The sequence below is a fragment of the Hevea brasiliensis genome, chromosome 1, assembly GCF_030052815.1.
Source record: "Hevea brasiliensis isolate MT/VB/25A 57/8 chromosome 1, ASM3005281v1, whole genome shotgun sequence".
In the NCBI taxonomy this organism is placed as follows: domain Eukaryota; kingdom Viridiplantae; phylum Streptophyta; class Magnoliopsida; order Malpighiales; family Euphorbiaceae; genus Hevea; species Hevea brasiliensis.
Window position 1 is genome coordinate 126,097,949 of NC_079493.1, and position 26,693 is coordinate 126,124,641.

A 26,693-nucleotide genomic window follows, 5' to 3' on the forward strand; every position below is an offset into this window, starting at 1 on the left:
ATTATATATTCAGATTATGTTTATATATTAAATATAATAAAACAATGTTGAATTTTTAATTTTATGAAAAAGTTAATTTTTAGTGTAATTATTCTTTGCAAAATGTTAGCAATGATAAAATAATGTCAAAATTTTAATTTTTTTTTTCAAATTTAGTAGAATAATATATTCAAGAATATAATTAGAAAATTTTAGTAAAATTTTATAAATAATATGGTTTTAATAGATAATGATATTAACAATTTTGATTATTGAATAATAATTAAGTCTTATATTGTCACGACCTAACCTATGGGCCAAACCGGCACTAGGACCTGGGCCAGCCTAAAGCCCCCGAGGCCCGTAGTAAGCCTAACTATTCATTAACCTAACTCTAAGGCCCATTTGGGCCCAATTTCAAGAATTCAATGGGACAAAGTCCGACCATAAAATGGACCTTTCAACGGGGAATTTTTGACTCACCCGACCTGTAAACACAATATATAATCAATTGGGGAGCTCAGCTCACCCTCCACATACTCATAATAACATAAAGTTAAATGGGAGCTCAGCTCCCTCATCCAGTTCAACATACATGCATATAATAAGTTTACAGGTCTAACATGGCAATTTATATTACAGACCCAAATCAAATAAATATTTCTAACACATGCGAAATTCTAGGAGTTAACAGAATTATACAAATATTATAGACATTAATAGACGACCTGCGAATAAAAAAAGTAGGTTAACCAAAACAATAATCCTCCTGTAGCCTGGAAAAATAATGAACAAGAGTGAGCATTCGACTTAGAGAGTAAAATATCAATTTTAACCATAATCTCTATAACTATGTAAAACTAATGCACCATGTGAAGTGAAATGCAACACCATCATAAATTTCATATAGATCACATTAAAAAGGAAATTTAGAGCACTCACACACCCAACACTGTCAAACAATACATATATGGGAGCTGATCCCCTATACAGCCCTCTTAATCCAACCTTTGCCAGCGAAGAACTCAAGCCGGACTTTCGCTTAGTAAACCAATATGGGGTCCCAACGAAGAACTCAAGCCGTGTCTACCCCGAAGGACCGGGTCCCAGCGAAGATCTCAAGCCGTGTCTACCCGTCCTGTCCATATCCAACACTATACCACACGCACGCCAACGCACGCACACTGCTCCAAATTATCACAAACAATATCTATGGCACTTCAACATTTATGAATGCAATGTAAAACGTGTCTATTGTTTAACTATATAGATACATACATATAAGTGATGCATGGGCATGCTTGAACATATAATAATATTGAAATTACAATTAAAATTTATATTTTACTCACAGACTCAACCGAAGTCACTGTGGTGGCTGGGCGGAAGAGGAGGGCTGTCCCGGCTCTCCTGATAATTTTATTATAATTATTTAGTACATTTGACCCAATACAAACTAAGAAAAGACCAAGAATGTCCTAAGTCGTGCTGAAAATCCGGCAGAGTCTCCCCTATACCTAGGACCTACCCAACCTGCAAAAAGGCTTAAAACACACTTCTATATCCACAAACCATATATCCACAACTCAATCACATCACACAGCCCCTCCTGGGCCCATCCAAATAGTCATCAATCACACTATGTAAAATTACAGTTTAGTCCTTATAATTGACCCTTTTTGCAAAAACTATCCAAATAAGCTCTAAAAATTCTAAAACTTTGCCCCGTGGTCCTTAGCAATATTACTAAGCTAATGCAAAAAAAATCATAATTTTTTGAGCTACTACGAATATTTTATGAATTTTTTAATCCCATTCAAGCACTAGAAAATTAAGAAAAAGTAAGGTTTGGGTTTACCTATGCCAATTCCAATCTCGGGAACGCCCTCGGGACATCTGACAACGGTGGGGTAGCCAAAATCTCGACCCAATTCTTAGACTTTTTCGGTAGCTTGTCTATCTGGCCGGAAATTCACAGACCCAGGCAACTGTCAAATTTCCACGAATTGAAGTTACCTACACGAAGCCCACAATACGGGGGTTAGTAAATAATTTTTACGAAATTTTCTAAGCTCATTTAGTGCTCGGAAAAATATTACGAATTTTTGTGGGACCCACCGAAAAACGATGTTGAAAAATTTTGAAATTTATATTGCCGCGAAACTCTCGACGAGTGGAGAGCTCTGGTACTTCGGTTTTCTCGTGGGGTTTACAGTTTGTGAGAAATCTAGCCCAAAAGTCGAAATGGGCTAAAACTTCCTGGACAAAAAATGGACAAACCGCTCGATGGATTTTGGTGTTCTTTATGTCTATGGAAAGCTCTCGAGGTGTAGATGGTGTTTGATACAAGATCTGGCCCAATTGGTGGCTAGAACAGCCAGATTTTGATCGGGAAGGTGAGTCATTGCGCTACACGTCGAGTGACTTTGCGTGCGTTTTCCCAGCGTTCCAGGCTGCGACCGGCGATGGGGAAGCACTAGGGCGGCGTGCTGGCGAGGTGAGGAGGCTGGGGCGGTGGCTGGCTGGCGTGGGGAGGAGGGAGGAGAGAGAAAATGGGAGAGAAATGAAGAGAGAGGGGACTCGCGCAGGGAAGAAAGAAAGGGAAGAAAGAGGCTGATCCGATTCGATCCGGTCCGACTCAATTCAGGATACAGAATTTTGAATTTTTACTTTGCCTTGTGATAAAAAACGAGGCCCAAAAATTTCGAAAAAATTCTAGAAAACTCAGAAAAATTCGTAGAATCTAAATATATTTTTAGTTTTGTCACGTGGTCTTTAAATTAATTTTTAAAAATCATCAAAGTTTTATATTTTCGAAAAATCGAACCCGATTTCTAAAATCCGAAAAATCTCAAATAATTTTTCAAAATTTAAATAAAATAAAATATTAATATTTACCCACAAAATAATAAATTTAAAAATTAGGGGTGTTACATATATAATAATAATTATATTTGAAAAATAATTTTTAATATTTTAAAATTTTAAATCCTTAAACTTTTATAATAAGTCAATATCATTGTAATTAAAAGAAGTGTGTGGTTGTATACAAGTAAAGGTCAATACCCCAATTGACCTGGACTTTCTTACAACCACACAGTGTTTAATAAAGTTTGTGTTTAAGCTATGGTTGATGCAATCCTTATTTGGCCTTATCCATGCAGAAAAGAATGAAAATGGTACCACAAACCGCGTGGATCCCATGAAAGAAAAATTCAATACATACTGAATTATTAAAGGGTGGAGGAAACAAATGCATAGAAACATTCTTGTGGAAATTTACAAGTCCTTTCAATTCATTTCATTGTTCTAATTAACTTGCATCTTAAAAAGAAAAAAATGACTTTGACTTGTGGAAATTTGCAGAGTATTATCAATTTGTTTGATAGCCACTTGTGGAAAATTTCGACTACTTTAAATTCATTTGATTTTTTTTTTTAACTTGTATTTGGGTCTAAAAATTCATTTGATAGATTCATATCTTATGTTTTGTAATTTAGTATTTTTCTTAATTTAATTATTGATTACTTATAAATATTTACCTTTATTTTGAATTTATGACTTTAATTTTATTATTGCACTAGTCAATTTAAAAATACTGCACAAAATATGGGCTAAGAAACAGGGGAATGACACAAGTCTAACTCAAGAGTATTTAGCCATTCCCATACGCCAAGTTGAGTCTTTTCAATACAACAAAATAAAAAAGAAAAACCAGTTTGATTAATGCATTTGAGTTGAATTTCTCATAGAGTTACCAAATGAATTTTAATTTAGATCATTTAATTTAAATTATTTTCAATTATGAATTATTTTATTTTTTTAAATAAATTTAAATTAGAATATTTTGGTTTATAGGTTGGATCAGAGTTATGAATCTATTTAATAAAAAAAAATTAGCTTCAAAATATTAATTATATTATTTTCGTACTATAATTTAGATTAATAGTATCAACTCAACCGGGTCAATTTTGTGTTAGATTATATGGATCATTAATTTAATAGGATTAATCTTTAATTTTTTTAAACTATTTTAAATTTTATATAATTTAAAATAAATTAGTTCAAATTAAATTAAATATATTTAAATTAAATGAGTAAGCCGTTAAAAAATGTCTCAAGTTTTTGTCAAGTCCTTTCCATTGAACAAATAAATGAAATGTAATAATCACCGAATCGTGATAACTAGTGGTTAATACGATGAAATAATTTTGTCCCACCCTAATTTGACTTTCTGCATCAGTATGATGACTAAATATTATCTTTATTGAGAAGTGCCATAAGAGGAGGCAGCGAGTTGTCCAATGATTCGTCTCATTGGATGCCACATCGAGATTTGGTAATAGGTCATTTTCTATGGGGTTGGGTTAAATCAAAAATATCAATTAGTGACCTCAGACCTTAAGCTTAAGGAGACTATGACCATTGTATCGGGAGAGTTTTCATTTTTTACAATTAAAAAAAAATGCAATATGGAAAGAGGAAAAAATATGTAAATGAAAGCCGATGGAAACAACCCAAGTCAAGTTTTTTTTTGATAATTTAAAATAAACGAAGGTTATATAAAAAAAAAGCATGTAAATGAAATAAACAAATGAAAATCAATGGAAATGGCCTAAGTCAAGTTATATATATATATATATGATTGGCTCTATAAAATTTAAATTTAAAATTTCATAGTTTTAAAAATAATTTTAACATCATTAAATTAAAATTCATTCATTGATTTAAATTAAGTTTTTTTAATATAATATAAAATAAAAAAGCAATTTTAAAATAAAAATAAAAAAAACAAATAAATGAAATAAACGTTGATAATCAAGAGCAACCTATAAAATAACCCAAGCCTTTTCCACACAATAATCACAGAAAATGTAATAAAAATGAACTATGAACCTCTAAAATTAGAAACGTGGAATTAAAACACACATAATTATGCAATATAAAAAAATAACATAATATTTATATAGTTTAGTTATAAGGTCTACGTTACAGAACGATGAAAAAAAGTAACATATAATCATTAACTGTTAAATTTTTGAATATCTCACAATGTAAAATTTTTATATCGGGTAACAATGGTCCATTCAAAATTCATGTCACATAAAATAATAGAATCATATCATCTCAATAAGGCTGATTTTAAATTTATGAAATTTCATATAAAAGTGTTAAATTTGTTAGATTTTATTCATTTTTCTATTAAATTTTGAATTAATAACATCAACTCAATAAGGTCAGTTTCAAATTAGGTTGCAAAAATTTTCTAATTAATTCTTAATTAAAATTTTAAGTTATTTAAATTAAATTTTATATGATTTAAAATTATTTCAAACTATAAATTAGATAAAAATTTATAACTTTTAACCAAATGACCCAAATCTAAGTCAAGTCCTTAACATAGGCCAAATAAAAAGATTAAAAACTAATTTTGATTATTGAAAAAAAATAAGCAAGTCAAGTCTTTTTGATAATACAAAATAAATATATATGAAAAAAAAAGTAAGGAAATGTAAAAGATGAAAGTAAAAGGCAAGCAAATGAAATAAACAAATGAAAACTAATAGAAACGGTACAAGTCGAGTCTTTTTTATTTTTATATTTAAAATAAACAAAAAGCAATTTGGAAAGTAAAAAAAGAAAGAGAAAGGTAAATAAATAAAATAAAAGATAATAAAGAAAAGAAATGGAAAATAAAGTATTTTCCATACAACAATCATTGTGAAAAATAATGGAATAAACAATAAAAAATAAAGTATTTTCCATACAACAATCATTGTGAAAAATAATGGAATAAACAACAAGTGATGAGTGAGTATAGCCCTGAGATTTCAAAGAATTTTAGAGGTATAAGGGTAATTTTTGAAAATAAATATTTTATAATTTAGAATTTAATATTTTGTGAAATATATAACTTAAATTTATATATTTTTATAATCAAATAAATTAATTCTATATTTTTTAATTCATCAACAAAATAATTCAGATTTAATTGAAATAATTAATTTTTATAAAACCAATAACTTAACTTTGTATTTTTAAAATTAAATAAGGTAGTCTTTCACTTTTTTAAGACAAATCAAAAGCTTCTCACGTTGACACAACAAAAGAAACAAACAAAGAAATGAGAAAACATACATCAATTGCTCAAAAACAAGGATATAGAAACAGGAAAACATTGACGTTCACACTTTTTTTTTCTTCTTCGTTTTCTTCATTCTCTTCTCACGCGACGCTCCAGCACTATCCTTCTCATCTCTCTCCAGCAGCTCCCTTTCTATGGGCAAAGAAATGCCTAACACAAAAGCAAACTTTCAAAATTTCATGCTTAGAACATAGAAAGCCATTCCTTTAAAATTAAACATCATTACTTCAAAAAATATTCTGCAGCAAAATATCTCAACTCCAAGGATTGGGCAGAGCAGGGTTGAGTTTACACGCGTTCATGTCAAACTTTCTTCCTATTGCAGTGGATTTCAGCTTTCTTTTGCAAAGGCTACTCAACATAGGCTATACCATGGTGTTACATGCATTTTGGGGATATGAGACACATGCTTTATCTGGAACTCAGAAGAAGAAGAATTCATTAATTTTCTTTCCTTATCCCTCTTGTTGCTGCAGACAGTTAAATTGTACTTAGGATTATAGATGTCTTAAGCTAGTGGTGCTTAGTCGTTGCTTCTGGACAGGTATGTGAAACCAATGTGCTTTTGGGTTTCATCCTAGTTTATGCAAGGACCTTGTGACTTGCTTCTTTCTGTTGAATTTGGTGCTGTTGTTGCAGCTTGTGAACATCGAATGCTACTGGAATCTGACCCAAAAGAATTAAGAGACAAACATTTTTCTGTACCGTTGTTGGTTTTATGAGGAATCACTGCAATATCTCTAGATGTATCTAGACAAAAAGGTAAAATTGCTATGTGGCACACTTCAGAACTTCCACATCTCTAATAAGCTGAATAAATTTAATTGATTTCTTACAGCGTTCTTTCGTTACTATCTTCGTTAGGTTTATCACTTTCATAAATCAGGTAATAAACTTGCTCAACTAATTGCACAAACCATACAAGTAAAAACACTCTCACAATAAACGTAAAGCCCTTTCCACACGTGTATTTGTTTTGGACAGAACTTTATAAACCATGACCTCTCACTACTCTAACAATATTTAAATAATACCACACCATAAATTTGTTCCGCAAATTATCTAGAAAATTGAATTATAAATGCCTCCATCTTCTATTAAACATTAAAGGACCCACCACTATCCAAAACCCCACCACAAATCCAAGTGCAATGCTCTCATAGAAATAGAACCAAACAAATGATTCTAACTCTTTGCCATCTTCTCCTCTTTCTATCCCAGTGGGAGGTGTCGCACCATCATCACTGCATTTCTTGATGAGTGGAAGACCACAAAGTTTGTTGCCGCTGAAATTAGATAGATCAAAGCCTTGCAATTAAGTGCCTAAAGGAATCATTCCCAATAACTTGTTGTTGGACAAATTCAATGCACTCAAAAATGTCAAGCTTGACATATTAGGGGGAATTTCTCCAGAAAGTTGATTCTAAGACATCAAGAGATTCTAGTCCCTTCATATTTCCTATTCCTTTTGGAATTCTTCCACTCAAAAGATTATATGACAAATTCAATGACTGCAATGCCTTAAACCTTGTTATTTCTTCAAGAATATTCGTCTATAATTTATTGTTCAAGAGGTCCATACTCCGTATAAAATTAAGAATGGTGCTATACTCAACCATTTTCCCCTTTTTCATAATTGAGCAACTCACATAATTTCTCCCTGAAATAATATCAATTTTACCTCCCATGGGATCATAAGTTCCATCTACCATCCCACAAAAGTTGACACATGTTGGTATGGCACCACGGAGATAGTTATTAGCAAGATCCAAGATTTGCAAACCAGTCATGTGGCAAAACTTTTCAGTTATGTGACCATGAAATCTATTCCCACGAAGAATGAAAATAGCCATACTTGAATAGTCCCATAGGAACTTCTCCAACCATGTTGAAATGTCTCCACCCAATTCATTTTCACCCAAGTCAAGTACCTTCAAGCTTATGCAATATTTAAGTGACAATGGTATTTCAACAGAGAGATTATTGTTGCGAAGGTTTAAAAATGAAAGAAAACTTAAATTTCCAATGGACCTAGGAATTTTTCCACTGAAATGGTTGTCGTTTAATTCTATAATTGCTAAATATTTCCAATTCATCCAACAATCAGGTATCTCTCCCGACAGGAAATTTTTTCCTAAGTATCTGATATTCTGGTGTCTTCAGCTCATGCATTCTATGACATAGAAAGGTAGACATTTATCCGGAGAATGAATTATTAGAAAGATATCATAGCAGGATTGAAAAAGACACAAGGCAATGGACCCTCAAAATTATTTGAATTTAAGTCAATGGATAAGTAATCAGAATCATTGATGGATAAATATGGAATCTTTCCATGCATTTGGTTATGAGATAAATTAAATGCATTAAGTCTTGAAGACCAGTCATAGAACCAAATGAGAAGGGTACTTGAAATTTTTTAGTTTGACGAGTCTAGACGTTTTAAATGCTTCAGCAAATGGAGCCATGTGGGAAACTGAGGCCCAACATCCCAAGACTGCAAATATAATTCTTCAACAAGTTGAAAAGGAGGAATCCAATTAGCATCGACTCTTAAAATCATTTGGTTGTAAGAGCCATCAAAATTTCTCAGATTTATAAGGTTTGCAAAATGCATTTCGAAAACTTCACCCTCCAATGAATTATAAGAAATATATACTTCTAATTTTTCAAGGGCTCCAATACCTATGGGAAGACCTCCATTTAATTTGTTGTCAGAAAGGTCTAGATATGTCAAGGAAGTCAGCTCACCCAAAGTGACTGAAATTGCTCCTTCAAGTTCGTTGCTTGACAATTGAAGGCTGCTAAGGGAAGTCAAGTTTCCAATGGCACTTGGAATTTCTCCTTCAAGTTGGTTAAATAGCAAGTCAAGGTTATTGAGAGAAGTCAAGTTTCCCATGGCACTTGGAATTGCTCCTTCCAGTTCATTGAATGATAAGTCAAGGCTCTTGAGGGAAGTGAAATTTCCAATGGCACTTGGAATTCTCTCTTGCAAGTTATAAGAGAAAAGGCAGAGAAGCTCTAGATGGATAAAATCATGTAACCAGAAGGCCATGGAAGAATTGAACTTATTTTGAGATAAATCAAGTTCTCTAAGGAAAGTTATATTTTGAAGATGAACAGGGACGGTCCAAAACAATAATTCATTGAAAGATCAAGAGAAGTCAAAGTTGTAACGTAAGAAATCCAACTGGACACAGAAGATTCATCAAACTATTTTTTGACAAATCAAGGATGGCAAGTGATGAGAAGTTAATGTTGGGAGGTGGAGGAACACTATTATCTAGCAAACTGAATGACAAGTTTAACTCCACCAGAGAAGGGAGTTTGTTCATCGCATCCACCCAATCCAAGGCTTTGTAAAGATTCACACTGCTCAAGTCAAGGAATTTTAAAGATGAGAGATTACAGATCCAGTGCAAACTGTCAACAGATTTCACGTCATACTTATAACTAAAAAATCCTTCTCCTCTGAGATCTAGATATTGCAAATTTGAAAGATTTCCGAGATGATGAGGAATCAATCCTCCGAATCCTGCTTTGGAGAGGTTAAGGTATCTTAAACTCCCCATAGAGCAAAGGAATTTGGGAATGTGAACTCCTTCAAAATTATTGTTGCTTAGGTCTAGGTACTTTAAATGCTTCAAGTCGAGTAAAGATTCACTAATCTTACCTCTAAATGCCGACCTCTCCAAATATTTAGCATGCTGACATTAGAGGCATAATACTCATCCATAGAAAGACTTCTAAGATAGAGCTCAAGAACATGGCTGGTGAGATTATAACATATGACTCCGGACCATCCACAGCAATCTGCATCACCACCTCAAGAAGAAAGCAAGTTAGAAGGATCTTTAAGGCCAAGCTTGAACTGCAAAAGAGCTTCTCTCTCGCCTTCAATTCAGTCAGAATGGAAGTTTCTATGACAAAGGCCACCACTGAAAACAGTTGCTGCAAAGAGAAACCAAGGGAAAACAAGTGTAAAAGAAGTAGCACTCATTGATCTTTTCATGACCATTTACTAGTAAAGCTAAACTATGGAGGAATAAACCAAACAATCTCACAATGGAGTACCATTTATAGTATCTTTCATCTTGATCCTCACAAACACGTTGAGATGTAAATAGGAAGTTCCGGTTGATTTATTAATTTTGTAGATATTGATAGGAAGTAAATTGGACAACAATTTAAACCAACAAATTCTTCCTACTTGTGTGAACCTATGAAGAACAACAACTGAGTATATATGCAGGAAATAATCACAATAATAGGCTGCTCAAAAGATGCACAAATCAATCACAGAAGAACAAGGCAATTTCAAAGTGAAGGATAAAAACCACCACACCTCTCTTGGTCCAATTGAAACAGCTTCACGAAAAAGTTTTATAGCAATTACAAACACCATAAACAATTTTCAACCAAAAATCTCAAGACAATTCAAATAAATTAATAAGAGATAACAAAGTTTGGAGAGAAGTCACCAAAACACAGCTGCTGTCCATCCAAATTGACCACCTTATGGTTGTCAAAACCCGATCTCCACCGTTAAGATTAAAGAACAATATGTCTCTACTGTGCCCACCAAAATTTAGCTCAATCGGACCACAAATGACCCTCCGACTGCTAGAAATGATGAAACAGGTCTGTGCTGGAAATCAATGAAAAACAGCAGCTATTCAAGTAGAGCTCCAAACATCTCCACCGTTCACAATGAAGAATAAGATGTGAAGATGCTGCAGACCAAATTTGAGCTTGATCCAACGGTAAACAAGCTCCCCAAACTCAGGAATGAGTAAGCTTTCCTCCTTGAAAAAATTCTGCAAAATGCTCTGTGTTTTCCCTCTTTTTCTCACTTCTCTTCTCTGGTTCATGAGCAATCAAAATGAGTACTGTGGCTGTGTGAATTAGTGCGGAAAAAAGCAAACGTGCAAATGTAGCCCTCATGGGCCAAAATAATTGTGGGCTTCAACAAAATGGGCTCTGCACATAAGAGGGATCCAAGCCCAACAGATATTTCAAAAAGCATTAAATGTAATACGTCCCATTGCCATGGAATGAAATTATTCAATTATCATTAATTTTATTTAATTAAGTGTAAGTTCTTAACATTGATTTTCTTTATCCTTACCTTTGACAGGAGGCCGCCTTATGTCATTTCGACTTCATTAACCCAGGAGAACCCTTCGGTTTCGTACAAGCTTATCAAGGCGACATTGCATGGATTTAGAAAAATAATCAGTTAATGTTTTAATATAATTCTGCTTTAAGATTTTTCACAATTTCGTAAGTAATTCTGCTTTAATATAATTCTGCCTATGATTTTAGAGTGCAGATGAAAAAAAAACAAAAGATATAAATGTTGGTAACTAAATACTTCCATATGTAATTTGCATCTACATCCCCTAATAAATGTGTGAAATTCCACGATACATCAAATTAATCGATTTTGATATAGTAACATGTTTTGTCTTTGTTCATTTTTGCTTTTTTTTAGAAACCGTTGGTCACATTGATAACGACTGATATGATTTTGCTTACCATATAAGTCAAAGTCTTTACTCTTTTTTATACGTCAAATAAAGTCAAGTCTTTTCAATACGATAAGTAATGAAACTTAAATCTCATTATTTAAGAAAAATTATCACTTGCTAATCATGTTTACGCCTATAATTTTGTTTAATTTATTATTGTGATTTATATTTCCATATTAATGGCAATCTCTATAAAATTGTATATGTTTATGAATATAAATTGCATAACTTTCTAAAACATAAGTTGCATTTCTCATAATCAAGTGGTTTTTGTTTCTCAACATCAAACTTGGAGAGCCAATATATAAGAGGGCCCTTGCAGAGGATTGCATACAAATTTGGAAAAGATGATCTCAGTTCTCATACAACAACAAATCATTGCATTAATCAATTTATAAATACTGCAAAATATGTGGGTTAGAAAACTAGTTAAGAAAACAGGGGAATGACCCAAGTCTAACTCAGAGTCTTCAGCATTTCCCATACGCCAAGTCAAGCCTTTCTAGTACAACAAAATAAAAAGAAAAACAAGTAAATAAAATAAAAAAAAAAATGAAAAAGACCATTTTGATTAATGCATGTTCAAGCCTTTCCAAATGAACTGTGTTCATACAACTACTTTCATTGCCACTCTGTGCACAAGGCTAGAAGTTCTATCTTCAACAACAATCCATAAGGCAGAATTGATCCACTGTGATTCCTCTGTTTCACAAATCTTAGTTTTAATTTATGTAATTAAGTATAAATTTTTAATATTAACTAATAGCATACCCCCGCGTTGCACGATTTACATTATTAATAACTTAATTAATTTTTTATATACAAAGATAATTATATTATTTGATCATAAAAAGTTTAGATATTACGAAATGAGTGATAATAGTGATTAGATTATGATTAAATATTTACAAATTTTTATTAAGTTAAATTGTAAATTATATGCTTTGTTTGCCTGTGATTTTTTTTTTTTTATGTTGAATATATAGATATAAATAAATTTTTTAAACTTTTTAAACTTTAAATTTTAATTTTTTATAATAAATTAATATTATTGTAATTATATATATATATTAAAAATATATAATACATCTAAAAAAAATATAAAAATATGTGTAAATTCAATTTTTGATTCGAGACGGTTTCAGTTTGGTTCTTAATAAAAAACTAACATTAAATTAAAATATCAAAAAAAATTTAATTCGATATAATTTCTATTAATTCGATACTATTACAGGACTCTTTTCTATAAAAAAATAAAATAAAATATCAATTTAAGTAATAAAAGACAGAGAAATGATTAGATTAATATTATCAACTCAACCGGATCAATTTTGTGTTAGATTATATGAATCATTAATTTAATGGGATTAATTTTTTTAATCTTTTAAATTGTTTAAATTTGTGCCAATGTAAATTTATATAATTTGAAATTTATTATAATTTTATTAAATTTAAATTATTTTAAATTATATATTAATTAAAATAAATAACTTTAAATTAAATTGAATAAATTTAAATTAAATGAGTATGCCTTTAAAAAGCACTCAAGTCTAAGTCAAGTCTTTCCCATGGGCCAAATAAATGAGAGGCAATGTGAAAAGCGAAAAAGAAAAGCAAGAAAATGTGAAGATAAAAAGGAAATGAAAATCAATGGAAATGGCCCCAGGCAAGTCTTTTTCTTATTATGAATTTGGATTTATAATTTTAAAAATAATGGAAATAAACAATGGACGATAAATAAAGAAATATAATATTAGTAAATGTAGAATAAAAAAATTAAAAGCCATTGATGGATTTTAAAATTAAAATTAACTAACTTAAAATTAAAATAAAAATAAAATTAGTCACGTTTTAAATTACTGAAACTATTTTATTCTATTTCTCTAAAAGATATGAGTTTTGTCTTTCTAGAATAATTTATTTTTTTATATTTAAGGAGTACTATTTTTTAATAATTTTGATATATTTAATAATTAATTAAAAATAAAATAAAAAATAAAAGTCTTTATTTATTTTTTATTATTTTGTTTTGATAAAAAATTAAAATTTAAGAACATTGTTGCATCAGTTTTTAAGTAGTCCAAGCAAAAAAATTAAACACATAATGCTTAAGGCCCAAAGAAAACTCTCTAAAACAAGGGCCAAGGCCTCCAAACACAGAGCTCTAACTAGCTTCAAAAGCAGAGGCAGCCATAATAGCCCCGCCCAACTGGTACTGTAGCCTTTAAAGATCAGCTGGCCATAATCTCATACTGGCAATAGGACCTCTAGATATTACTCCTCAAGGTGACATTCCTATTTATTTATAATTATAGTATTAACATAAAATGATTTAGCTAATTTAGTCTATGAATGCCTAATAAATCGAATTTACCTAATAATTTATTGTAAATAAATAAAAAATATTGCAAAATAAGAAATTGCAAGGAACCCGTGACATGGTACCATCTTTTGGATGCTTTAAAAAGACAAACACCGCCACAGATAACTACCCGTGACTTCAAAATACAAAAGCAATATAACTATGAAACCACTTCAATTTTATCTCACTCTACACTCCTTCCATCACAAATCACAAGACATATCTAATCAACAAACACTACCATGACCAAAAGATATAAAGGCCATCACTTGAAAATTCATGTGCATCGCTCTCGTGCCACGCCAATCCTTGAGTTGGGCACATCATAAAGTATCCTATGGTTTTGTTGCTGCATATTGGCTATAACATTTAGCACTGAATTCACGTTATCTGGTGCTGCAGCCATGGCTAGGCATGTGATGCTACCGGCTGTGCTGTGGATTAGTAGGTTTTCTGGTGTTAATGTCACATTCATGCCGGAGAACATGAATTTTATGTTGGGTGCTACGATTGGTACGGAGTAACATGTGTCGAATCCGCCGAGGGATGTCACCGTTGCATTGCCGACTCGCTTTCGGAATGCATCCCGGACTGCCGTGTAGGCTGGAGTGACAAGCCTGGTGAATACAGTTCCTGTAATATAGGAGATTATATGTCTTTAGTTGATGTGTACTGTAAAGTTTGCAGTAAGAATGAATGCAGACCAAATATAGTACATATTATAATGCCTAATAGTTCAATTTTAAGATAAAATTGAATGATTAATCTATAATTGACCAATTATAATTAGTGAAAATCAAAATCTGGTGTCTATTAAGGTTTAAAAGATTAAGTTCATGGAGACTTTACCGGAATCAAAGATGGTTCCAGCACCGGTGGTCGGATTGAAAGCCAAAGCGCTAGGAGGAATGTCAACAACTCTTCTTCCAACTCTAATTGCGACCAAGTTAACATAGTAAAGTGACGATCTCCTAGGATTCTTTAGCAATGGTGTAGTCTTAATCCTCTTCGGTTGCCCAATGGGTCCAAGCCTCAGTGAGCCAGAAAAGCTTAGAGACCTAAAGCTAGGAAGGCAGTATGAGAAAGTGGATTTGTAAAGTTTTTGGGACTGAGACAAAAGAGACAATGGTCCTCTGCCCAAGCCCAGAAGCCCCTGGGGAGGGACTGATCTGCCTGTGGCTTTTGTAATGCAACCAAAGGTGTAGCCAGGTACTGAGTCAGTGGCTAGAGTGATATTGTCCTGCGAGAGGTTTGCTGCTATGGACGAGCTGCCGTAGGTCATGTTGAATGTGCATGCTTTGCCACCACAGATGGCGTTGGGTACCTGCAATTTCACAAATGATCATGTGAATTTTTTTGATTGTGGTGATTGATTTCCCATATTTGGAATGTATAGCTCCTATATTCTTTTATTATTTATTATTACTCTTGAACTTTCTGACAATTGGGTCCTGCACGCTACAATTATAAGCTTTTGTCCCCATCAAACTGGAAAAAAAAAATCATCTTTATTATATAAAGAAATCATAGAGATCAATTTACCAAGTTTGAGTCTTCAGAACCACCCCACTGTAACAAAGTTTCTTTATTTTAAATTCTCATGGTTACAAATTTAGAAAAGTTAATTTGGTCAAACATGATAAAATAATATCATTAATTGTAATTTTAATTTGGTCAAACATGATAAAATAATATCATTAATTGTAATTTTAATTTGGTCAAACATGACAAAATAATATCATTAACTGTAATTTGCATGTAATTAAAGATATGCTACAAGCCAACTTTTAGTGCTTGGTTAGTGACAAAATTAGCAGGAACGTTACCTGCTTGCACTGAGCAGCTTGGCAGCCAAGGGTTTTGAAGGTAGTAGATTTTGCAGAGTTGAAAACTGCAGAAGAACACCCAACACACCCACTGCAAAGAAGCCAAGCAACATCATTGCTGGTATCCATGGCTAAGAGCATGGTCTGGGCTGGAGTTCCAATCTTAGCCCTAACAATATAGGTTGGGCTCTGAGTAATCTGCCTGCCTGAGGCAACCGGCACCACAGATTTCCTAGCAACCAAGCTTGACAAATATTGAAGCCTAGCTTGGTCCTTGGCTTGCATTTGGAGCACACTCTCTTCCCATGAGAGTGGCATTGAGGGTCTAAATGGGGAGCATGGGCTATAAATATGAAACACTTGAAGGGTTGAGCCTTGGTCTTGGGTGTTACATTTGGGGTTGGAGTTCAATCCCTGGGCTAAGGAAAAGAAGAGAAAAACAAGAGAAAGAAGGTGGATTTTCATGGTGGTTAATCTTGAGAGAAAAAAAGTTCTCTTAGCTTTTGATGGTTCATAGAAATAAAGGATAGGAGTTTGGAGATATATATAGTTGGGAGAAGTATGGCTAGTGGAGTGACATGCAGAGTGTAGAGAGTAGAAACCAGCTATGAGTAAAGATTACTAGGAAGTGGGTTGTTTGCTAAACAGACTGTATCCCATTTTCTTTTGTAGCTAGCCTGGGCCTCTTGTACCCTTTTCAATTCTCACCTAAAGATAGAGTTTATATTATTTTATATTTTTTTTAGTAGAGGAAAATAGGAATATAGACTTGAATCTAGATTTGCGTGGCAAGTGACATCTTTAAATTATTAAATCAAGTTAAACTAGACATATTGTTACTTAATTTTATGATATTTTCAAATTAATTTATAAATATTAAATGATTTATGAGTGTACACTTTATATCAGTAAGATATATTCATAATTTTTAAATAATTTTATAGTTCTTAGCAAAGTTGAATCTTAATTAATAAAAAATACAGTTGATATTGTTATTAATTAGATCATTGACTATTTCATTTAAGTAATTAAGATTACGATAAATGATTTGATAATTGTAAAGCATTGGTAAATTAATGTACCCTAGAACTAGAAGGAATGATTTGGGTTTTGGACATTTAATATATATATATATATATATATATATATATATATATATATATAATTGTAGATTTATTTGAGGTATTAGCTAGCTTGAGGACTATATTACGTCTAAGGAATTATCTCTTTGCAGCTTTTGAGAAAGAAGTCATTAGAAGGAATGATTTGGGTTTTGGACATTTAATATATATATATATATATATATATATATATATATATATATATATATATATATATATATATATAGATAGATAATTGTAGATTTATTTGAGGTATTAGCTAGCTTGAGGACTATATTACGTCTAAGGAATTATCTCTTTGCAGCTTTTGAGAAAGAAGTCATCAATACTCATCGAATTTCGAAAAGATATCACCTTTTGATCTTAAAGATTTGGACTTGATGAGAGGACTAATGATATCAAAGGCTAATAAAATGACTTAGCTATCTCTGATAACTTTTCGATCTATTTCGAGGGATTGGATAAATCGAAGAAATCGGTACTTTTTTTAAGTTCGAACCAAATGAAAATTATACCACCGATCACGCCTAATTCTCATTATAATTAAGAATGATTACCGTTATAATTTAAATAGAAAATTGACGAAAATCTGATCAAAATTTCATCTCAATCATTATATAAATAAGGTAAAAAAAGCTTCAGAGATAGGTATGCAAACAAAACACTTACTAACTTGAGTATCAAAGTAATTGTCAACCATCGTTGACTCTCACTTATTCTTTAATTTTCAGAAGACCCTCAATCCGATTAGATTCAATATCCAGGAAATTAACGACAACATCAATAAGTGAAAAAATCTATAGAAGAAATAGAAAAGAAAAGCAAAACAGAACAGGACCAGTGTTAGTGGAATACCGACCACAGCAATTCAAAAGCAAAACAGAGATAACATAAGGCCCACAGCAACCAAGCAACAACAAACCATAAGACGAACAGGTAATAAACATACAGCAGTCGAAAAAAAAAAAAAAACATGTAACCTGCAAGGCTGCAACACTGAAGCTATCAGCTAAATCAACTAAAGAAAATCAAAACTTCCATGATAATCACCAAACTTAACGCAGCAAACGAAGGAGGAGAGCTTGAAGCTAGGCTTCAAATATTAAATTTACCAATATAATTAATATTGTTTAATATTAACTAATTTGATTAACTTGTTTTCTTCTATTTTGTCTTAATCATTAAGATTCAAAACGTACAATTTCTACTTTTTTTGTTGGGTTCACTGAGTTGTATTCATCACATGATTTGCTTAAAACATTGGATTCCTTTTAGATATTTGAATTTTTTTAATAGCATCACATGCAATATCTCACTACATTTTTCCTAAACTTCAAGTTACTGTATTTTCCAATTTTGTCTTTATAACCCAAAAATCATTAAAAGCTTACAAATAATTTTTTAAATTAAACAGTATACATTCAAGTTACATGGAATATACCTCTTTCTATGCCACAAGGTTGCATGACAGAAATTATTCAAAGTGGAAAGTAGAAAACATCCCTACATGCCCTAATCAACTCACATCAAGCCTAGAATAATATTAAAAACCCACTTTATATTATCTAATTGGATGATGGAAAAGTTAAACTAAAATAATGTAAAAATTGTTTCAAATGAAACCCAAATCTTGAATTGTTCAAGATGTCACTTTATACCAGCAATATACTGTGAATGGTCCATAAAGCATAATAATTCTCCCACATACAGAAATGGAAAGAAGAATAATTATGGTGAATTTAATTGTGTTACATTTGATTCCACTAAATGATTGTTAATTAAAAGTAAGATCTTGATCTGATTGCTTATATTAATATACTGAAAAGGGGAAGATGAAGCTATAAAAATAGAGGGAAAAAGAAGATTTGTTTATGTGGGTTTTGTTTCTTTCTTCTTCCCATTTACATTGAAAATTCTTACTCCATACAATGGTATATGGACAAAAAAAACAAAGCATACTAGCTAGTGCAGTCAAGCTCAGCTCTATTAGGGTCAAAAAAATTTTAAATTTTGCAGCAATAATCTTAAAATTTTGTTTATTAGACATTGACATGAATCTATGATAAGTACTGCAATTGCATGTGAGTCTTTGTAAGTGGAATCACAATACACATATGCCTTCCACATATATTGTCTCTTCTGCACTTATTATTGTCGGTGACTTCTTTCTTTTTTTTGGTTAATTTTAATGAATTTTGATTTGAATAAAATGTAAGTTTATGAAATTAAGGTTAGAATATGTGCAGTAACATGAAAAAGATATTAGGCTAAAAATCAAAAGAAAAATTAGAAACAGAGACCAGACATGTGAAATATTCAATCATTTTACATTCTCGTGAATCAACTTATAGTCTCGCTGGCAATAACATCATCTTAATGATGCTTTGTTTCTTTTTAATCGGAAAATTTTCTTTTTTCAGAAATGATAAAAAATATTTTATTAATTAAAAATAGAGTATAAAGAATTACAAATTAAACGTATCATAGAAAAGGCAGAGTAACAAAGAAAGAAAAGAAGAGGACTTGGGAGGAGTGGCAGAGAGCTAAAGAGAGGAAGAAGCTCCAAGTAAATTGGGGAAAGTAAATAAAATAAAAATCTGCATCAACTTTTATTTAGTAAAGTGAAATCTACATCTACATTAGGGAAAATATCAAACAAGTGTACTAACAATGAAGAGAAAAAAAAAAAAAGACCAATAATGTTCTGAAGAGAGACTGCAGCCTTTCAATACTTCATATTTTCACCTTGTCCCACTTCTCAGACCTCAGTACTCACCAGCTTATCTTCTCTTCCTTTGGTTTCTGTAATATTTACTTGTCCTGTATAAATGTGATTTTAATATAATGCGAGGATGATAGTGAAATATGTGTCGTCACGCGAGATGCTTGCATGGATTATGGGTCTCTCTTGTTTGCCGACAATCTTTGCTTCATTAATTATATATTTAACAAAGTGTTACTCCATTCATTTCTTTGTTACTCTATTCTCCTCTTTTATAAAATAAATAAGTAATGGATTAAATCAATTAATTCACAAAAAGAAATAAATGTGAATATGAGCAAAGGGCATATTGGTGTTTGGTCATATGTAGGGACGACAATGGAATGGAGTGCTAATGGGTTAGAAAAATAATAAATATGGAATATTCCCCACTAAGTGAAGCTCCTCCTCAAGGGACCACATCCCCCATGGAAATGGCTCACCCTCTCTCTCTCTCTCTCTCTCTCTCTCTCTCTCGGGGGCTATGTTTTGCTAGCTTAGTGCCTTTGGGAAGACTTCATGAACCAAAACTGACATACTTGAGTGGTCGGCTCCACCAGAATGGCTCCTCAGTCCTCTCTTATTTTTTAATAGTGACTCCAAGCTTAGAGAAATTAACACTCCAACTTCAAATCATTTTACTCGAATTTTCATGGCAAATGAGCATCACATCATTTTTTTTTCAGCTCGAAAAAAAAAAAGCATAACTTTATTGTAAGGCCAATATTCTAATCAATCAGGAATTAACATATTTGGTTTATTGTGTTAGTAATGAGTAGTCACCACCTTCTTGTTCTGAAAATGAATGACATGATCATATCTTGATTTGTCCAAAAAGTATCTTTTGCTGTATCAAAAGTGTCACGAGAAAATGTAATTGGAGTGATTTGCTTTTCTGGTCTTTACATGCCTCTCCTCTTTTCTGGCAGGACCCATGGTAATGATATTACATGCGCCAAGCTCTTCTAAAATAATCAACTAGATAGTTTGATCCCCAGGGAATAATGCAAGTTCAGCTTTCCATTGTTTTACTCAAGCCACTGCCTTGCTAATCCAATAACCAATTTCAAAAAATCATTTCAGGATCCATTTAGATATGTTAATTTCAAATAATCATGCAAGTTTGTTAGGTGCGCTTCTTAAAGTTCCACAGTGAGACAGAGATGGGGCTAATGCCATGCTCAGGATGTGGGCCAAACCCACAAACCACCAAAATAATTAGACAACCTCCAGGGTTCAATGCACTTGCTATTTTCCTAAGAAACAACTTCAGCTTTCAGAGAAGGGCAGGCACCTACCTCAAGCTCTTGAATTAGAAATCTGTGGACAAACCTGCCCCATCAGACAGTACAATTTGGAAAAACACTTCATGCCAATTCCATATATAATGAACTTTCTCTATTATTTGCATATCATCTAACATACATTGCTTATATTGGCCCCCACAAAATACCAGAGGATCACCAGAATACCACTACTACTGCCAACATTGTACCGCCTATCTTTATCAAATCGTCACCACCAGAAACCTGCTGCCATCTCCACCACCAAGAGAAGTATCTCACCTTCATTCTTGCAGCCACCAGCTCCATCACCTCACGATCCTGGCATCCTGCAACCCCCTTTAGCTATCATTGACATTGCGCAGTGCCCACCACCACTGCCCTTCACTACTCCATTTCTGATATTTCTATGTATCTCTATCACCATGTTTAACAATGAGACTTCAAGAAAATGGAATGTTTTTACCTCTTATAATCCCCTTCATTTAACTCTTCACCTCAATCTCAATTCCCTCATAAAAATACAAACCAATGAACACAGCTTGTAACCCTTACCATGCTTCTTATAATTGCCAATAATGCACTCTAAGATTCAAAAACCCAAGACTTTAGATCAACAAATGCAATTCTATGACTAATACTTTACAGGCTAGTCTGACTAGCAGATACTCGTCATTTTTTGTCAGCATTATTAAAATTCAGAACATTAAGCTTCACCATCATGTAACCATCTAGCTCAACTAGATCAAAACCAGCAACTATAATAAATTTCTCTCTCAATTTGAGAGTGTGCTGTATTTATCTGCCACAAATGAAGGAAGAATAAAATTTATACTGTGTTTGTTCTAAATTGAGATATAAAAGAACTTCCTTAATTTATACCTATATTATGCTATCCCTTAATTTGAAGTGATTAGCCTGAGGTTTCTAAACAGTGAAATTTCTGAATGGCTATGGATCAAAATTTCAACCATCTCAAGAATAAAGTTATATGGGGCTTGACCACCTGGAAAGAACACATCTACTCAGTGTCCCAATTGGGAATGTTGGCTGTTGCTTCGTTGACCATCTTTACAAGGTTTACCTGCAGATATGATAGGACAAAGGACAGAAAAACAAGTCATTCGCATTCCACAGGAAGAGAAATAGAATTTAGGATTGTCTTTGTTCAACATCTACATAAAAATGCCATTGCCATTCCACCAAAGAAAATTAATGAAAGAAAAAATAATCGTCAACGGCTATCAGAAAGTAATTGCCTTAAGGGGAAAGGAGATAGTGGACAAATCAACAAGGTACAAAGTCCAAAACTCTCACAAGAGTAAATAATGGACAGATAAATTCCACAAATTCCACAACCGTTGGAATTTATACTATATAACACCAGTAGAATGTTCATACACACACACACACACACACACACACACACACACATGACAGGGCAAGAATACCGCTTGGCACAATATGCCACCAATTTCACAATTCTAATTCTTAGTTTCCTCAGTTAATGAACCATTAGTTTTCTCAGTTAATGAACCACCAAATGACAGTATAAAATAAGAAGTTAATATAAATGGTAGCTCAACTGCCTATATGCGGAAGGCATTATAAATGCCACCTTGAAAACAGAAAATACTGCATGTGTTGTTCAAATTAGCAAGGAGAAGGGTAAAAGTAATGTGTAATTATTGAATTATTGACATGTCTTAAAAGTTAAAACATACCACACTTTCAGGAACCCCTGGAGGGGGTAAGGGAAGATTTTTTGGTGGAGGTCCCCGTAGATAGGATCTCTTGTCAAATCGCCACTCTCCAATTTTGCCATATGTTAGCTCACCCTGAACATTAAGTAAACCTCAGAAAACAAAATAAACCTCAGACAATAAAATAAAAACAATGGAGTTTAACAATGTTGATAATGATGACTGATGAGAGTGAAAAAGATAAAAATAAAACGATGTGTTTCAGGAATGTAAAGAGGCCAACTAAATTTTTAATTTTCAACTGCAATTACATACCTTTTTAATAGAAATAGTTTTATTTTACCTTTAAGTTGTAGTCACATCCATAAGTGTAATGAATGATAAACTTTTTTCCAATTTCCCGATCCCAAGGAGGCTGCATCATTAAAAATAGAGACTCTTATGAACCAACCCATGCACAAAATCTATGTTCATATCAAAGTCTTACTAAAGCTAGTGAAATTGGATATTAATTTCAGTGCAAAGACTGAACCTGCAACATAAAGTCTTTCCGAAGAATGTGCTGCACACCATGCAAAGCTGAAGCTACAGCATATGCATACCTTAGTTCAACAAGAAAAACAGGAGCACCAAAAGTATGTTAATGTGGAGTTCCTTTTTAAATGCTTAAATTTTTTATCAATATGTTAACATATAGTTAATGCGAAGTAGAAAGTAAGTTATTTCTACACTTATTTCTACACTTACATTTCTAGCACCCAGCCAAAAGTTTTATCAGTCTCCTGGTCATCTTTCATTTTCAAGGAAACATTCATCCATGTAGGTGCTATTTTCTCCAGCAATTCCTGAATAATATAAATTCCAAATGTGATTCAACTACCAACAGAAAAACATGAAATATAACAGCAAAACTCAAGCAAGGAAGACAACATCAAGTAAAACAACATACAAAAGTTGGTTTCGTTACACATGCATAAATTAATGATATTTTCAATGTCCAGAATAAAAATGGATGATCAGAACATACATTGCAATAAATAATTGGCCCACTGTGAAAGTTAGGACAAGAGAGTTCACCTTCTTGATAATGACTGGAGAATTACCAATTGGATCAATATTTGACACAGGGCCTTTCTCCTCTGGATAAAACTTCCGTATGATTTTTTCATTATCAGCAGGTTTAATGTAAAAGAAAGGAAAAGCAGCTGGATACCCTCCATGTGCCAAATTTGGAAGAGGATTTATGAATATGTGATCAGGCTCCGCCATCAATATGTATCTGCATCAATAACATAGCAACAGGCATTAAGAAATTGTGAAGGAAAAATCGGTGTCATTTCAAGATCATTAAAAATAGAAAAGCTCACTCTTCTTCAATTGTAGCCTTTTCCAACCACTGCACAAAAGCCCATGGTCTATTTAGCACAATGTAACCCTGGTTACAAAATTGAAAACCACAACACAGCAGGTATCAAGAGATAGAATCATATGATGAATAAAGTGAAAAATCCATCAAGAAAAATGAGAGAGAAAAACATAAAAGATAACATTCAAAGTCAAACGTCACCCAGCAAGCCATTTAAACTTAGACCTTCATTCAACTTTCAACCAATAAAACCTATGACATTGAACTTTATAGTGGTTAGAATTATATCCTCAAATAAGATCCTTGGAATGAAATTCACTGGCAAATTCATAAGCCATGCTCTCTTCAGGTGTGATCATCACTTAAAACAGACAATCAAAAGTTTTGAACTATGAATGCTATAAAGATAACTTACTTTTGCATGCAACAAGAAGACCCAGAAAATTCCTTGTACCAAATAGTTAGTTTCTTGTTCCTTTTCAATGATCAATAAAACCAATAGCTAATGTCAAAATCTGGATTGTTTCCAAATGATAAGGCACATTTGTCTTAAAGATGCAACCCTTTCCTACAGTAAAAACTGCCCATTCAACATGTTCTCCACTTAAACCCATTAACAACTCTCCTCATATGCAAACCAAGCCACAACAACCAGCTATTGAAAATAATGCTTGTGAAAAGGTAGCATTCTCAACCAACAAGAAAGTGAAAAACAAACCTTACCCGATCCAAACCTGCTGGAAGAGGATCAACCACAACTGTAGGAATCTCATCCATCAAGTTGTCAGGATTTCCTGAGTGCAAAATTCGTGTAAATCCTCCCATCTCTGACCCAGGTAGATCTTTCTTCTTCTTATACCAATAGTACATAATGCGACACTGCCATTTGCTGTAAGGAGCATCAGTTGCCGTTAAGGCAACATGGAAGGAAATTTTGGCATTCTTTGGTTTCTTTGCATATACAGGCATTTCAATAACGGGATCAAAAAATACACCACCATTTGAATCGTCATGCATCCATGTCCCAACAGATCTATTGTGGATTATCATGGTAATCAAATTGTATGTGGCAAAGAAAAAACCAAGAACCAAAAGAATCAAAAGCAATGGAGAAGCACGCCCCATTGCTTTTCTCTCAACCATTGATAGTCAAATCAAGATCCAAGATTCTCCAAACTAGTAACAAATCAAGTGTTGAAGTCCAAGCACCTTATAAGCAAAGGTCTATCAATGTTTTCAAAAACGCTAGCCCAGAATATATGTTATAAACATTATTTTATCTGATAAAGCTCAGATTTAATATAGGAGATTTCCAGACAAGTGAAAGCTGCAGCCAGTAACCTACGCCTGCATAAGAATTAAGACCAAAAATTAACTTTAATAGCAACAGAAATATGCAAGGTTCAGATCCAATAAAATAAAAACTGAATTGTGAATAATTTTCAGACATCAGACCAAATATATCCAAAATTTTGAAATCCCTTTCCAGTCTATCAGCTTACAACACAATTTAGAAGGAAATTTAGACAAGACATTCTTTCACAGACACCACAATAATAATTAAAATTGCCATTTTGAAATTTATAACAGAGAAAAGGATAAAGATCTCATTGATTCTTTGGGCTAAATCTTCAATTGAACAGTTTAGTACAAAACATATTGAAATTTGTAGCAATATTTAAGCCAAATCCGCCAAAATTCGAGCTTTCAAGGGTCAATACCAATGTGGAATAAATGCAGCAAAAGATTCAAGGAGCACAAAAGAGAGACAAAATCAAACAAGCTCCTCATAATTGCACAATTTGCAAAATTGAAAGAGAGCCATCTTCAACACTTAAATTAAATTTAACAAATACAAGAAAATTTAGAACAAAATCAAGATTTCAATCAGCAAAAATGAATTGAATAAATGGCGAATTTGGCAGTAGAATACTAAAATCACCTAAATACACCAAATGGGTCCCTAAGAAAAATGAAAATTACAATAATAGCAATGAAAAGTGAGAAAATTTATTAAAAAATAAGAGGGAAAAAAAATAAAGCGAGATTCGCTTTCAAGAAAGCAAGTGAATAAAATACAAAAACAAGAACCAATGTAGGAATCGTGTTAATGAAAAAAGCAAGAAAAGCTTGAAGAAATAGCCATAGAATCACCCATCCGATACTTCACCTGCCATTAGTCATAATCATGCACACACAAAAACACACACACAGAGAGAGAGAGAGAGAGAAGCAGGAAGAGGAAGGAGATTAACGTACGATCTACTGTGAGTTGGTGACGTGAGCAAAGAGATCCAATGATGGATTTTTTGGATCGAGAACAGAGAGAGAATGGGAAAGTGAAAATTTTTTTGCTTTCAAGTGTTTCTTTTCTTTGTCTTCTTCTAGAAATGGATGAGAACTGGCTTCCATCATATATGCCGGAAAATTAAAAAAAAAAAAAAAATGTGTAATAAGCAAATCTATAATTAGCTTAATCATTAAAATTATTTAATAACATAATCATTATGATCAGAATATATAATTACAAAAATTAAACGTGAATTATTCTAACATATCAACTATGGATCAAAGTGCACAATTACAGACATGAAATTTTAACAATATATAAGAGAG

The 26,693-nt window shown here is 32.6% G+C and overlaps 2 protein-coding genes and 1 non-coding gene across 4 annotated transcripts; all 3 read right to left on the reverse strand.

Annotated features, from left to right (window-relative positions):
- Nucleotides 1–6,056: 6,056 nt before the first annotated feature.
- Nucleotides 6,057–9,942, reverse strand: LOC110645636 (uncharacterized). Its single transcript, XR_009150788.1, has 2 exons — nt 9,798–9,942; nt 6,057–6,274 (listed from the first exon to the last, which is right to left on the reverse strand). It is a non-coding gene; the product is annotated as an uncharacterized LOC110645636 (transcript).
- A 4,133-nt stretch (nt 9,943–14,075) lies between these two features.
- Nucleotides 14,076–16,542, reverse strand: LOC110645633 (aspartyl protease AED3). The gene is made up of 3 exons (XM_021798855.2): nt 15,844–16,542; nt 14,867–15,341; nt 14,076–14,650 (listed from the first exon to the last, which is right to left on the reverse strand). Exons 1-3 carry the CDS (start codon nt 16,306–16,308, stop codon nt 14,295–14,297), a joined length of 1,296 nt encoding a protein of 431 aa, XP_021654547.2. The 5' UTR covers nt 16,309–16,542; the 3' UTR covers nt 14,076–14,294.
- Nucleotides 16,543–21,732: 5,190 nt separating this feature from the next.
- Nucleotides 21,733–26,484, reverse strand: LOC110645634 (hydroxyproline O-arabinosyltransferase RDN2). 2 transcript variants are annotated; one of them, XM_021798856.2, is made up of 9 exons: nt 26,337–26,484; nt 24,801–25,424; nt 24,079–24,146; nt 23,789–23,990; nt 23,459–23,556; nt 23,244–23,313; nt 23,055–23,126; nt 22,733–22,846; nt 21,733–22,092 (listed from the first exon to the last, which is right to left on the reverse strand). In XM_021798856.2, the coding sequence occupies exons 2-9, from the start codon at nt 25,218–25,220 to the stop codon at nt 22,030–22,032; spliced, it is 1,107 nt and encodes a 368-aa protein (XP_021654548.2). In that variant the 5' UTR covers nt 25,221–25,424; nt 26,337–26,484; the 3' UTR covers nt 21,733–22,029. The 2 variants fall into 2 exon arrangements, with proteins under 2 accessions (XP_021654548.2, XP_058008027.1); XM_058152044.1 differs by lacking the exon at nt 26,337–26,484 and adding an exon at nt 26,248–26,272.
- Nucleotides 26,485–26,693: the final 209 nt, after the last annotated feature.